This window comes from Mytilus californianus, unplaced genomic scaffold (genome assembly GCF_021869535.1).
Source record: "Mytilus californianus isolate M0D057914Y unplaced genomic scaffold, xbMytCali1.0.p SCAF_7, whole genome shotgun sequence".
NCBI lineage: Eukaryota > Metazoa > Mollusca > Bivalvia > Mytilida > Mytilidae > Mytilus > Mytilus californianus.
Genome location: NW_026262723.1, coordinates 27,144,581 through 27,160,243, shown reverse-complemented (window position 1 = coordinate 27,160,243; position 15,663 = coordinate 27,144,581). Strand labels below are relative to the sequence as shown.

General features: G+C 32.6%; 1 protein-coding gene across 3 annotated transcripts in view; it reads left to right on the top strand.

The window, feature by feature from the left end:
* The window catches only part of LOC127709225 (multidrug resistance-associated protein 1-like), a 40,248-nt gene that overhangs the window by 20,034 nt on the left and 4,551 nt on the right, over nt 1–15,663 (top strand). For all 3 annotated transcript variants that reach the window (XM_052214629.1, XM_052214630.1, XM_052214631.1), the window contains 12 exons: nt 749–875; nt 2,325–2,501; nt 4,512–4,679; nt 5,539–5,725; nt 7,450–7,504; nt 7,905–8,055; nt 8,821–9,031; nt 10,128–10,438; nt 10,791–10,990; nt 11,605–11,731; nt 12,209–12,310; nt 13,286–13,432. In XM_052214629.1, coding sequence (XP_052070589.1) covers nt 749–875; nt 2,325–2,501; nt 4,512–4,679; nt 5,539–5,725; nt 7,450–7,504; nt 7,905–8,055; nt 8,821–9,031; nt 10,128–10,438; nt 10,791–10,990; nt 11,605–11,731; nt 12,209–12,310; nt 13,286–13,432 — 1,963 coding nt within the window. The remainder of the gene's footprint in view (nt 1–748; nt 876–2,324; nt 2,502–4,511; nt 4,680–5,538; nt 5,726–7,449; nt 7,505–7,904; nt 8,056–8,820; nt 9,032–10,127; nt 10,439–10,790; nt 10,991–11,604; nt 11,732–12,208; nt 12,311–13,285; nt 13,433–15,663) is intronic.

The window sequence follows — 15,663 nt, the reverse complement described above, 5'->3', positions numbered from 1 at the left end:
CGAAATTGATTTACATTTTTAACATTTTGGACTATAAAATACTGCCCCTTCCTTTTACAATGTGCTCACCCCAGTGGTATGATGTATTAAAGAATGTTTATTGTTGCTCGTTTAGTTCATTCCTCATTTATCACGCTGTTATGAAGCTTATCGTTTTAAGGATGATCGCTACTCTTGATTTTGACTTTTTGTCAGATATTCGAAATCCTCTGGTTTTATCCATGTAGTTCCATTAAAAGAATTTGCCCACTAACGCCTACTTTTCTTTTCATAATTTGATTACATATAGTTTAAAATGCCACCTATTAAATCCTTGTTATTTTTTCATAGTTTTTGAAAGAAAAAAGGGGCAATTGTTAAATGTATGAAAAATCTAGAGAGAATCATTTCCCGCCAAATTTCAATAGCTAATATCTCGAAAACACGGACCCTTCAATTTTTTCCTGCTTTTATAGTTCCTTTATTTATATACTACCAATTTATAACAGTCTTTTAAAAAGCTTGTTATTTTGAAACAGAGTAGCTAACATCCTTAAGTGTAGTGTTTTTTTAACTTGTCTTTCGTTCTTATCCCTTTTTGGATGTGTAATAGCGTTTTGATTTGGTTATTAGATTGCTCCCTCGAAATATTCTCCATCTTGTTGCATCCTTAACCAATGTTTCAAAACACATGTTAATTTATGAAACACTTATGTTAAACCAACATTCCTTTTAATTAATATTAATTTCTTACTATATTCTTTTCTAGCATTAGGTTCAAAATACCAGAAGGATCACTTGTAGCAATAGTCGGTTCTGTGGGAGCAGGAAAGTCTTCGTTGTTGTCTGCCATACTTGGAGAAATGGAATCAGAAACAGCGAAAGTTAATATCAAGGTAAACTATTATTATCCTTACAACATATTCAAGACATCTTTTTCGGTTTCTATGTAGCGTGTATGAACTAGAAACTAGAAGGTCTGCTACTTATATTTTAACTAGAATCTATGACAAACGTGATGAATTCAACTTTCCAATCATTAAATGTCCATTTCTCAGCTGTCACATGCCTTCTTCCCCATCGTAAGGGGTTTACATATCTAAATTGATACGTCATTATCCTGCATGTTCACACTATATACACTTAAATGACAGAGATGTGGTCTTAATATAAACAAATGCACCAACAGAGTTACGAGAAAGAACGACAAAAACCGACACTACATACGTTTTACGGTTACAATCACAAATTGGTTGACCGATACGATATGTCTTTGTCTCACTAGCGACATGTTTGCGCAGTCTTAGATCTTTTATTTTCGTCTAATTTGTTATTTTACCGATTTTGTCCTTATCCTTATCAAGTAGTTAACTACTGTATCACTACCCAGTCACTACTGAGGTTTCGAGTTTCGATTCCAATCTAATTTGACTATAGGATTGCCAGTTTCCCTACCAAAGGTCGATAGTTCTCTCCGGATCCTCCACCAATAAAAACTGACCACCACCAAGTAGCCAATAGTGCTCAAAGTGGCTTTAAACATCAATCAAGCATCATCATTATCATCCTATCCCGATTTTGATATTTTTACTAACAGTTAATTTGCATGGCGGGTGATGATGGCATATCAAGATCGAGACGCTTACTTTGATTTAAACATCTACATACCATTGTCTGAACATATGGAAAAATTAAGAAATGTGTAAAACATGATACCGTTTATCACAAGCACGTGAAAAATATCACTATTTTCCCCCATTGGTAAGCTTGTGTATATATAAGAGAGGCGAACGATACAAAAAGGATATTCAAACTCATCAGTCTAAAATAAACTAACAACGCCATGACAAAAAAAAGGCAAAAAGACAAACAACAGAATGCAAAACACAGCATAGAAAACTATAGACAGAGCAACACGAACCCAACCAAAATCCGGGGGTGATCTCAGGAGCTCCAAAAGGGTAAGTAGATCCTGCTCAACATGAGGCACCAGTCACTAAGATAGTAGATACACAATAAATCACATGCTGGTTTTATTTTCTATCTATATATTTCAGATTATAAGTGGTTGCAATCATATTCGTCTGACTGCGTGTTAACAAAGCAATACGTATTCCTTTATAATTAATATGATGTCAATGTCAGTGAAATATATCAAAATTGCTGTAAAACATATAATCCAAGAAAGTGCACATTCTGTCACTTATCGGAGAGATGCAATAATTCTCCACAATGCTTCATATGCGTAGTTGATGCAAGTAATAATTTGAAGAAACAAAATTATTACCAAGAAACTTAATCATGAAATATCCCCGCAACTTAACTGGATAATATTGTCAATTCAGGGTTCAATTGCATATGTTGCTCAACAGCCATGGATAATGAATACAAGTTTACAACAAAACATTCTTTTTGGACAAGACCTGGACAAGAAGAAGTACGAATATATTTTAGATGCATCTGCTCTTCGAAAAGACTTAGAAGTGTTACCTGGAGGGGATCAGACAGAAATTGGTGAAAAGGTAATTTTATTTCATTTATTACTAACACGGTAGAAATCTATTAGGATAAGTTAAAATTATGCTAAAGGTCATTTTGAATTGCTACATCTTGTACATGGTAGACAAGAATAAATAGCATTCTATTTTATATACCCTGTATCGGAACTGAATCATGTGAAGGATTTATATGAAAACCATTGAAATAGTTACTTTAATGGTTAAATTATTCAAACTTTAGGGATTTTTTTTGTACCCAAGAAAATACAAAACAAAACTTAAAAACACATACAACAGGGCTGGAAACAAACAGACAAAAGCTGGAAGAACCGAAAATAAAAGCCGTAACTTTACTCCGGTTAAAATATACTTCAATGTTCATACAATGATAGCACCGTCACGTCATATGTTTCATTTAATTGTTGACGATGTCTGTGGCTACACAAAACGTTTTGAGAATCTAATATATAATGCATTAGATTATTGAAACGGTGATTTGTTATTATAAACTTTTCCGATTGGCTATCATATACATGACGTTGTGCAGAAAATGAAGAGTGTGGTAGGTCAAATCAATGGCCGTTTAAGTCCTTCTTATATGACTCGCATACTAATTTTTTTGTCCACCGCGGAACGCGTTGCGAATGACATAGAAATACATGGCGTCCGTCCGCCCGAACTTCAATCTGTCCGTCTGTCCGTCCGTCTGGTCTTGTTAGCGCTCTCACGTTTACAATTCTTGACAGATATATATGAAACTTAAATCATAGGTTTATATCAGCAATGTCTTGGACGAGTTAAAAAATCAGTGCCGATCAATTATTTTTAAAAGAGTTATTTCCCTTGCAAACATTAGTTATATTGAAAATTGCATCGTTAGCACTTTCATGTGTACAATTCTTGCCAGAAAATTATGAAACTTATGTCGTAGGTTTATATCAGCAATGTCTTGGACGAGTTCGCAAATCAGTGCGGATCAATAATTTTTAATAGAATTATGCCCCTTGGAAATAATAATTATATGTTATAATATTGGCGCTCTCATGTGTGTAATTCTTGCTAGAATTTGATAAAACTTATATCATAAATTTATATCAGCAGTATCATCTTAATTACGTGTTATAGTGCTCTTTTAATTGTCTTTGAAATTTATTTACATTACTGTTTTGTCCATTTTTGCTAATATCCTCTGGACGTGGCACGGTATTTATACATTCTGCCATTGTGTTATTGTGCTATCATCATTTTTTGTATTCTTTTCTTTCATTTTTGCATATATGCTTTGTTTTCATTTTTGATTATATGCTTTGTCTATATGCTATTTTATTTTTCTTTGTTGACATATTTGTTTGTGTTTATAGTGATTAAGATTATAACACAATGTTGATTGTTGCATCCCTATGTTTGACATGTTACCCTATTATGTCTGTTTGTTTTTGTTTACATATTGTTGTCAATATAATGGAATGTGATGCGACTGTCTTATAAGTGAGAGATTTAGCTAGCTATAAAACCAGGTTTAATCCACCATTTTCTCCAAAGGATATACCTGTACCAAGTCAGGAATATGACAGTTGTGATTTATTCGTTTGATTTGTTTGAGCTTTTAATTTTGCCATTTGATAAGGGACTTTCCGTATTGAATTTTACTTGGAGTTCGATATTTTTGTTATTTTACTTTTGACTGTTTCTAAAATAGGTATGATCAAATATTTTTACCGAGTTTTGCTCCTAGTAAATAATAATTATAACGGAAATTGCATTGCATTTGCTCTGAAGCCTTCATTTCTTTAAGATATTTATTAAAAGTTTGAACGAAAAGAAAAAAAATGTTTTTTTTTAATTATTGCCCTTTTATCTTGGATGGATAAAATATGTGCAACGCGGGGGACATTGGAACTCTTTTATTGGTTTTGATTTTGTTTTCGATTTTTCTGTTCTAACTCTGTTTACATACGATACATGTCGTTTTGAACTATTATAATATCAAACAGATATAATGCGTCTGCTTTTTACATTTCATTTTATATATAGGGCATAAATTTAAGTGGTGGACAAAAGCAAAGAGTCAGTTTGGCACGTGCTGTGTATCAGAATGCTGACATATATTTACTTGACGATTCTTTGAGTGCTGTTGACGCTCATGTTGGCAAACACATTTTTGATAAAATCATAGGCTCAAATGGGCTTTTAAAAGAAAAGGTATTTATTTATCTTAAGTTATACGTTTATTAAGCATTTATCGAATGCCTGATTCCTAATGAGCCGCACGTCTTCAACAAAGTTGCAGATGATACAAAATTATTAAAAATAAGATGAACATAACTCGACAACACCTTGAAAGAAACGACAAATGGAGAAAGAAAAACAAGTTTTCAAAAAACTACACATCAAACAAACATCGGGCAACATAAACCCCACTTAATAACGGAGATGGTCTCCTGTGCTGTGGAATTGGTATTGATATGTTTTTTTTCAAATAGCTGTAAAGTAAATATCGCTTGAAAAACTTTTGAATTGTCTTTCATATAAGGAAATACCTTCTGAAATTGTAAATGATAGTTCAACCAACGTGCCTAAATGAGAATTGATTCAGACTTTAAACGTCTAATGAATTATTTGTGAAACGGGCACAAAGCATATCTGGTAGTTATGAGAACATTTTCCGAATACCTTTACAATCGTTTGCTCTATTTTACATTTACAATTGACATAATTATTACAATTACAATTACAATTACTATCATTTTGCTATGCGAGGAGATATAGTAGACAATTCAATTAAACCGCTATTTAGTTAATTCAAGTAGAATGAAGTTATTCTGTACTAAATATGACCTAGACATGGAAACGTTAGGTTGTGGTGATTTTATTTATTTTCAGATTACCTACATGTATTTACGATTACGTTAGTTTTAAACATTTTAATTCCAGTCAATTCATAGAAATTAGGTGTTCTCTTCAAGAGAATATTTTACTTTATGAAGAACAGAAAACTGTGACTTTTATGATATTCCTTAAAAACTATGCTAATTCCATAAGTGATTTCTCATTAATTTAGACAAGAATACTTGTTACGCATGGCCTTAATTTCATACGGAAAGTCGACATTATCATAACAATGGTAGATGGACAAATTGGAGAAATAGGATCATTTGATGAACTCACTGGGCACGATGGACCTTTTGCAGGATTCATGAAAACATATATGGCGGAGGAACTGAGCACTAAGGATGCACAAAACAAAGGTTAAATAAGTCAAATGTAGTTTATGAATGATCAAATGTAGTAAACCGATTAAAACGAGACAAATCAAGATTACGATTAGGAGTCGATTTCAGTCGTTCTTCTTTTTAAACTTACGGATACGGTTTTAGTGGAAGGAGAGCAGCCTTGTATATAAATAGATATAAGAAGATGTGGTATGAGTGTCAATGAGACAGCTCTCCATCTAAGTCACATTTAGAAAAAAAGGAAACCATTAAAGGTCAAAGTACGGCCTTCCAGACGGAGCGTTGGCTCACACCGAACAGCAAGCTATTAAACAGGAAAACCAACGGTCTCATCTATATAAAAAACGAGAAACGCTGATGAACCACATCAACACACGACAACCACTGAACAACAGGTTCCTGACTTATGAAGTCCGTAAAGTGTAAGCATGCTCGAGCGTATACGTATTACATCAGATATATAAAAAGTAAAGTAACAAAAATACCGAACTCCAAGGGAATTTCAAAACGAAAAGTCTTTTTTTAAATGGCGAAATCAAATAGAGAACAACTGTCATATTCCTTACGTGGCACAGACATTTCCTTATGAAGAAAATGGTGGATAAATCTTGGTTTTAAAGCTAACTAAACCTCTCACTTGTATGACAGTCGCATAGAATTCCATTATACTAAGTGATAACAATATGTGAGCAAAACAAACAGACATAATATTTAAAAGCGTCAAACATTGAGGTACAGCAGTCAACACTGTAATATAATCTTAATCACTATAAAAACTATTTCAACAAAGAAACAAAAAAAGAAAACAAAAACGCTATTCACGCCATTCACTATGACTGAGTGTATGTTACTGTTTAGAAAGGAAAAGTTGACAATTAGAAAGTTGAAATCATCTCGTTTGTCATAGATTTAGATAAACACACAAAACAAAGATATAGTTCTGAAAAATGATTAAATTGTTCTTAGAATAGAACCTAGCATCTCTAAACAGTTTGATCGATTCCGGCAACTTAATTTTGACATGGATATCTGAAGTAATTACTAAAAATTCAGAAATTGTTCGATGTTTTTACCTATTGCGAAAATCGCTGTAACAAAACTACTCGCAATTTATTTAATTTCAAGAAATTGCAATAATTATTCTCACATTTGGGTCCGTCATTGTTTAAGAATCCCAAATATAAAAATGCCCAAGTAACCAAATAATGGAACATCTGTCGAACAAATCATGACACATATGTCCCAATCGTCTTGACCACAATGTCGTCCTTATTTTTTCGAAGGTGACATTCCCCAATAAACTTATCGGTGATTTTTTCTCTAATATGAGAAACACTATGGGTGCAAACATGTGAAGAAGACTACGCTTACCCTTCTGGAGCTCCTCATATCACCTTCAGGTTTTCGTGCTACTCATTCATTGGTTTTGGTGTTATCTGTGTTGGCTGTTGTTTGTCCTTTGGCCGATTTTCGTTTTTTTTCTCTGACGTTGTCAGTGATAGACTTTCGTATCGTCCGTCTCTCGTTTTCAATTTTGCATTACAAAGCATAATTCTATTCCAAGACGTAAATTGTTCGATATCCAAATTTCTATAATATTTGTGAATAGAAAATTCCTATATTATTAATTCATTCTATATTTAAAGTTTAATATCAATAAGCATACAACGTTTGTCATTGTAGTTGAAAAAGATACATTAAAAGGAAAACAAATTTTCATTGGCTTTTTTCTTTCATAGATTCGTACAGAACATTAGAAGGAATACCAACAAACGACGAGACAATGATCCATAGGTAAGTAGACAGACGGTGCCAGCGTACGAATTTAAGTCTATGCACCACACGTGCGCTTCTTATGGTTATGCGGTTGGTAATGCTAGTATTAAACAAGCGATAACAACTTAAGAAAAAACACAGCAATATCAAAACAATTATAGAATTACTAGTCCAATACTTCAAATATCGAAAATTCTACCGACCATGCAACACATTAATGCATTCATGTATAAACTTTATTGCTGACGAGTATCAAAGACAATACTCTATGAAAAAATATAATACATCTTAGGTCATTTCACAAATACATTCTTGAACTGGCTTTGCTAATATACATTTCATTTTAACAGAAATTCATATTCTAAATTCAAAATAAATGGATTTCTAAATAGGTAATTGTAACTCTTAATCATTCCAGTTCACATTCAGATATTGTACACAGTATAAGTGATAACTCAAATATACCAATAGCCAGACAGATGTCACGACAGATGTCATGTGAGAGCGAGTCGTCAGAAGTTTTGTTACATAATAACTTGGTACAGGAGGAGAATACAGAGTCAGTATCGGTATGGAGAACTAGTACTCATTACGTTATTGCTACATACATCATATTTCAATAAAAACCATGCGTTGAAAAAGAAACGTAGATATCACCATGACCACATGATAACAAAGCGAAGGGGTAAAAATAGAGGGGGAAACCATATCATGTCCCGTGTGCGTTACTTAATTGAACAAAAGAAAATGCAAGTATTGTATGTCAGGAATTGTTTAAGTATGTCTGTTTTACGCATTACGCTTTCAGTCATTCTGAATTGATAAATGTTAATCAAGTTGGTACGTGTGATATTTTTAATGATAAATGTAATACCTTCAATCAGAAAATAACACTCTATTAGTTGTTTGCTTCGGAATCAAAGCGCTTTTTTGATTTAGGAACTTTCAAATCCAAATAGTTTACAGCCACTGATAAAAAGGAACTGAAATACGCACAGAGCTATTTGACAAAAAGTGGCCTAACAAATAATAGCACAATCCATGTAAGATCAACTTTGCCTGAGGGATTTATAGTAATGAATAAAGGCAAATAATCAATTTACAGTCATTAAGATATATTATAAAGACCATCGGGAAAAAACATTGGCAAGTAGATTACGGATTATAGATTGGAGCTCTGTTGAAGATAATATATTTGTCAAAATTAGTGATAAGGATGATAATGTTACTTAATAGTTGATGCGTACAGTTTTCTTTCATCCTTTACATTAATTCTCAACAGTTGTAGTAGATAGAGGGTTTATTTAATAAAAACGTATTTGTATTCATTCCAGGTAAAATTAAGTGTGATTATGACCTATGCAAGAGCTGTTGGCTTTAAGGTTGCATTGGTAATATTAACAATTAATATGGTTCATGAAGTAGCGGAGATGTATTTGGATGTATGGCTAAGTAAATGGACACAAGATCATACAAACGGAACAGTTAATGAAACTCAAAGAAACATGAGACTGGGAATATATGGAGCTATAGGACTTTTTAGAGGTAATTCAAATAACAGAAAAGATGTTGGTTCTGATCAGTGGTTCTATATTTACTATTATATGCGTTACTAAGAAGCTTAGAACCTATCTATGGAAATGGTTAATACAAGTACCATATGATGTAAAAGTAAAGTATTGATTTTGAAGGGTTATGTCCTTTTATTCGGACCATCTTCGCTAGAACCGAGTATTCAGTGTTAACTTGACATGAGCGTAATTGCTAACTTTTTATCTATCTTTTTAACTCTTTTTGATTCGTATGTCACTAAAATGTGTCTTTTACAGACAAAACGAGTGTCTAATGTACAAATGTTTAAGGATGTTTGCTACTCTGTTTCAAAATAACAAGATTTTTAAAAGACTGTTATAAATTGTAATTATATGAATAAAGGAACTAATAAAGCAGAAAAAACGTAGGGTCCCTGGGCTTGTTTTCAAGATATAAACCTTTAAAAATTTGGCGGGAAGTGATGCTCTCTAGATTTTTCATTAAATTAACATCGGCTCCTTTTTTCTTTAAAAAAAAATATGAAAAAATAACAAGAATTTTATAAGATTTTCAAAAATGGCTTTATAAACTATATGTATTAAAAATTTGAAAAGAAAAGTAGGGGTTTGCGGGCAAAAAATGTTAATGGCACTACATGGATAAAACCAGAGGATTCCGAATATCTGGCAAAAATTCAAAAACAAGAGGAGCGAACACCCTTAATCTTGGTACATGTATCTATGATGAGTTTATGTATTAAACATTTCATTGTTTGTAAAGAAATAAGGAAGGAATGGCTAGAATTATCAATTGAAAGATGTTCTACACTTCAAAACTATAAAACAATAATAAAGTTTTGAATTTACAAATATTTTGGGCTCGGGCATCACTGAGGAGACATTTATCGTCGAAATGCACATCAATGGTGCAGAAATATTGGAACCGTTAATGTTATTATTGCTTCTCTCTGTTGCTAACACTTAATAATGTATAGATAAGACACTTATCAAGACAAACTAGGCAAAATTGGCCTTGGTGCAATATTTATTTGGCGTGTGTCCTCTTGTGATTTTGAAACTGAGTAATACACTTGCCTTCTTTTATGTAGGTGTATCAATCTTTATTACGGAAACCTTTGTTACTTATGGACTGATAAAGGCAACAAGAAAGCTCCATAGAGACTTGTTACGTAACATTCTAAGATCTCCAATGAGTTTCTTCGATACCACACCAGTAGGCAGGATTGTTAATCGGTTCTCGAAGGATATAGAAACTATAGACGACCAACTGATCTACCAGTTTAAAGACGTGGTCATATGTCTGTTTTTAGTTGTGTGTAATACAGTTGTAATAAGTACTGGAACGCCTCATTTCTTATTTATAATGCTTCCAGTCACGGTTGTGTATTTCGCCTTACAGGTAAATTGTTGTTTATGATAAAGCTTAACTTCAACTACCTGGGTCAAACGTAACGGTTTATATACTTAATTTTTTCTTAATTTTTTTTTTCTTCTAGTTATTTGGTTTTGACGTATGTGCTAAATAACGGTCCTTATTCATGTAAATCGTTATTTACAAACGATATATCATCCTTCTAACTGATTCGTTTGATATAGAAAATAAACGTAATGTGTAGCGTAAACGTAAAAATATTTGCAACAGTAATCATAACATCCTCTGCATTTTGATTTAATAACTATATACTTTTCAGAATTCATACTAAATGCTTTCAGTGCTTTCCTTTCACAACGACTTTATGATATATTTTCAGCGATTGTACGTTTCAACTTCTCGACAATTAAGGATGATGGCATCAGCAGCTCGATCCCCTATATTTTCACATTTTGGGGAAACCATTTCTGGATGTTCCACAATCCGGGCCTTTCAACAGGAGGAACGATTTATGATTGAATCAGCACGTCGATTTGATGTACTTAACACACGTCGTTCTCTTGCACGATCAGTTGAAAAGTATGTAGTTTCTGTCTCTCCGTTAGACATTGTGACCGTATAATATATATGTTTTGATCATACAACATTGTACAATGTGGCTGGTTTGTTTCGTCACGGCTGATTGTTTTTGGTCATATCTGTTTGTTACATAGCGTTATTTACGACAGGGTGTGTACCAAATAAGGTTGATATCAAGGCGAGTCGAGATTTGTTTATTGACAGAACTCTTTCTTGTAGACTTCTCACTGTCATTTCTGCTTTAAATTGCATAATAAACTCATCGTAGATACAAGGATTAAAATTTTATATTTACGCCAGACGCGCGTTTCGTCTACAAAAGACTCATCAGTGACGCTCGAATCCAAAAAATATATCCATTATAAAGCAACAAAAGCAATATTAGATCAAACCACTACAAACAAATTGCAGAAGAATTTTTTTTAGCAACGTATATCCAATGAAACACTTTTACAAACAAATAAAACATTGTAGCTTATTGACAGTATTATAATATGAATTTTCCTAGTTCGTGGTAGTATCCTAACACAGTAATATTAATGTACATGATGTCATTTTACACACAACATCTTAATATCAATAAATGGTTAAACTTTTCGTTTCTTCCTAAACAGATGGTTACACATCCGATTAGACTGGTTAGGAAGCATTATAGTATTGTGTGTTTGCTTGCTAGTTGTAGTAAATAAGGACGATATCTCACCAGGGATAGTTGGTTTAGCCATTACGTATGCTTTGAATGTAAGTAAAAAGTACAATTTACAAAAGAGACAATTAAATATTAATTGGAAGAAAAGACATAAATTTCCGTTGCCAAAGAAACAGTTTTCAAACTACAATACAGATCGTAGGATGGAGCAACACAAAAATACCAGAATCATATTTTTTGTAACTTTTCTAATGTGGCTTGCGATTAAAAAAGTGCCAGTGGGGTCGGTGGCGCAGAAGTGAAAATTGAGATATAGCTTAGTATAATAAATTTTAGAGATAATATGAAAAAGATATGCGCAAACTTATGAAAGGGTCTTTGGCTGGCCATATTTTGCATAATGATCATTGAACGAGTATTTCCCATCATTATTTGTGTTGGAATATGTTTCGGAAAATACTTCAAATACATATTTAGCATTCCGTTTTGATTACTGTGTAATTCTTTATAGCAAAAATTAACATGCAATGCAGTATGATCGTATTTTTTTTCTTCTCAATACAACATAGGTGACTAATTGCATCGAATGGTTGGTAAAGTTAACCACGAATGCAGAAACGAATATTATATCTCTAGAGAGAATTAAAGAATACTCAGAAACACCTACAGAGGTACGATCTTAACAGTGATTTGTTTTACGATTGTGTACTATATAAACTCATCATCAATACCAGGATAAAAATTGTGTACGCCGGACGCGCATTTCGTCTACAAAAGACTCACCAGTGACTCTCGAATCAAAACAAGTTAAAAAAGGCCAAATAAAGTACGAAGTTGACGAGCATTGAGAACCTAAAATTCCGTAAAGTTTTGCCAAATACAGCTAAGGTATTCTACTCCTTGGGTAGATTAATAACATCTTTATCTTTTCATTTGAGTAATTTCTTCAACACGGCTGGAAGATAAGCATATAGTATAAGTAAATAAACTTAGATCACATTCATGTTATTAAAGAGTTTATTACAACTATACGATTACGTTATTCATTAATATACGATATAACTTATCAATTAATTATATAATAGTACAACTACGGCTGTCACATTTGGTGCAGGATCTGCTAACCCTCCCGGAGCACCTGAATATCATCCAATTTTTTGGGTTCGTGTTGCTCAGTCTTTAGATTTTTCTATTTTGTGTTTTGTAAACTGTTGTTTGTCTTTTGGTCGTTTTTCGTTTTTTGCCATGGCGTTGTCAGTTTATCTCTGACTTATGAGTTTGAAAATCCCTTGGGATCTTCCACCTCTCATTTACAAGGGAAATTATTACAGTATGACAATAATTCAGTTATTCAAGTTTATATTCGATCTAATGGGGGAAATAACATGCACGTATTGTTTATAAATAAGCATATGTACATGCACATTACACTTTACCAATTTCTTGCGTTCAAAGCAATTTCCAGATTAAGCTTCATCAAGAACGGTAAACATTTGAAAGCCAGGACTAAACACGTGAAGAGTAATATGCCCTAAAGCTACCTTAAATATCTAAAATCATTTAAGGTCAACCTTGCCATTAAAGAATATTTATACTCATTGTAAATACCACTAATTTTTTGTCTTTTCTTTTCTTTTTTCAAACAGGCTGATTGGATAGTGGAAAATAAAAGACCAGAACATGATTGGCCAAACGAAGGAAAAGTTGAAATGGATAATTATGGTGTTCGCTATAGGGAAGGTCTTGAATTAGTTTTGAAAAGCATTTCATGTAAAATAGCTCCATGTGAAAAGGTTAGTAATACATTGTCTTGAATTAAACTGTTTTGAATTTTCCTCGGAGTTCTGTATTTTTGTTATTTTACTTTTAATAATTATAATAATTGTGCTAAATTCTGGAATGCTATTTTAATATAATTATGAATAACAATAGCATTTGTAACACCTGGGATTAGTTAACAAAACACAAATACAGTAGCTCAACTAGAGACCCAGTATTATACATGGCTGTCTGATAATACCATTTAACAGATACAATATTACATAAACCTATTATGTAGTAACATTCTAAAATTGCACAGACGCCAACACGACTTTGATGACTGTTATGGAATATCTGTTTCACAAATTTCCAACCGTCGTTACCACGATCCTGTCTTCTTTTCCTCGAATGTGAAATCACATAATGGACTTATCTCTGAGTTGATACTTACATGAATTACAAGAAGGGTGCCACATGTGCTTTACCTTTCCTGAACATCCGAGTTCACAGTGGTTTGTGGTTGGGTTCGTGTTACTTAGTCGTGAATTTTTGTATGTTGTATTTTGTATTCTGTTGTTTGTCGTTTTTGTCATATTTCGTTTCTATTTGCTATGGCGTTGTTAGTTTGGTATCGACTTATGAGTTCGGATATCCCTTTGGTATCTCTTGCCTCTCTTTTATTGTATTAAAGTTATACTTTAGCAGTTACGAAAAGCACACTTCTTCAGATTTCAGAGAAACGGATACAGTATGAGGAGTTGCATCTTGTCTTACTCGGTTTGAAATATATGCATTTCCGATTGTTTATGAATCCATATGTATCAGATTACATGTACATTTGTAATACCTCTGATTATGAGTTTTAAAGTTAAGAACGAATGGTGAAACGAACATTATATTAATAGAGAGAATTAGCCAAAGGATAGCACCAGTCTATATATAGCTAGCAGCATGTACTTGCAGGAAAATATGCATGTTTTATTTTAATGATACTTGATGTAAAAAAATGGAAATTATTCTAAATTAAGGAATATGTCTCCGCCCAGTATACACATGTAGTGATAAGTTATATCCGAATTCTACTACACGCTAGGTCATTTCAGTTTAATCAACTCTTCAATATTTGTTTTAAAATTTTAAAATATTTTTCTGATCAATCATCACTGAAGGGGCATACAGTATCGAAATACGCATCAAGTGTAGTACAATTTGCACCGTGTACATTATTGAAAAATACACAGAAACACCTACAAAGTATTTAGTTTTTTAGAATTACTTGGTCTTAGCCTTATTAGTTTTGATTTATCCCTTTGTTATCTTTCGTCTTTTTTATGAGATGCTGACTGAATATCATAATGTGTTATTATTGCATTGCTTTTTAATAACAACCGTTTACATAAACGTAAAAGCTTGACATTTTCACTTCAACATAAATTTGTATTGAATAATCAAATAAACAAATTTATAGAACAACAAACGACAATGAGAAGTAAAATAACAAAAATACCGAACTCCAAAGAAAATTCAAAACGGAAAGTCCCTTATAAAAGCTCAAACACATCAAACGAACGGAAAACAACTGTCATATTCCTTACTTGGTACAGGCATTTCCTTATGTAGAAAATGGTGAATTAAACCTAGTTTTATAGCTAGCTAAACCTCTCACTTGTATAACAGTCGCGTGACTAACTCTCGAACGTTTATGCTAATTATTTCTAATTGTCTAGATAGCAAACCATGATCACACACACATCATCATCTTAGTAAAAGTCTTCCTTTTTTTTTGTATTTTTGTTTGTTTACTTTGTATTTTATTTTTTGTTTTTGTTTTCTAAATATTCATTTATTTATTTTTATATATTTATTTTTTCTGTATTATTGTTTTCTTTCTGAAAGCCAGGGAAACTTTTCTGTCTTTTGTGGAGAAGACTTCATAAGTCTGTTTGACTTGTGTCTTATCCAATTTGTACTTGAACAAATAAAATATGTTTAAACTAAACGTTTATGCTTGTCATACTAAAAATTTATAAAGTTTTAAAATAATCACTCATTATTTATTCACATGGGAATGCATGACATTAAAAAAACGACGCGAACGATACAAAGGTAACATTTAAAACTCACCAGTCCAGGGAAATTGCCACTCCGTAGCACAAAACAAACAGACGACGAAACGACAATGCTTAACGCGTTTATCCTGTACCAAGTCAGGAAAATGGCCATTGTTATATCATAGTTCGTTTCTGTGTGTGTTGCATTTTAG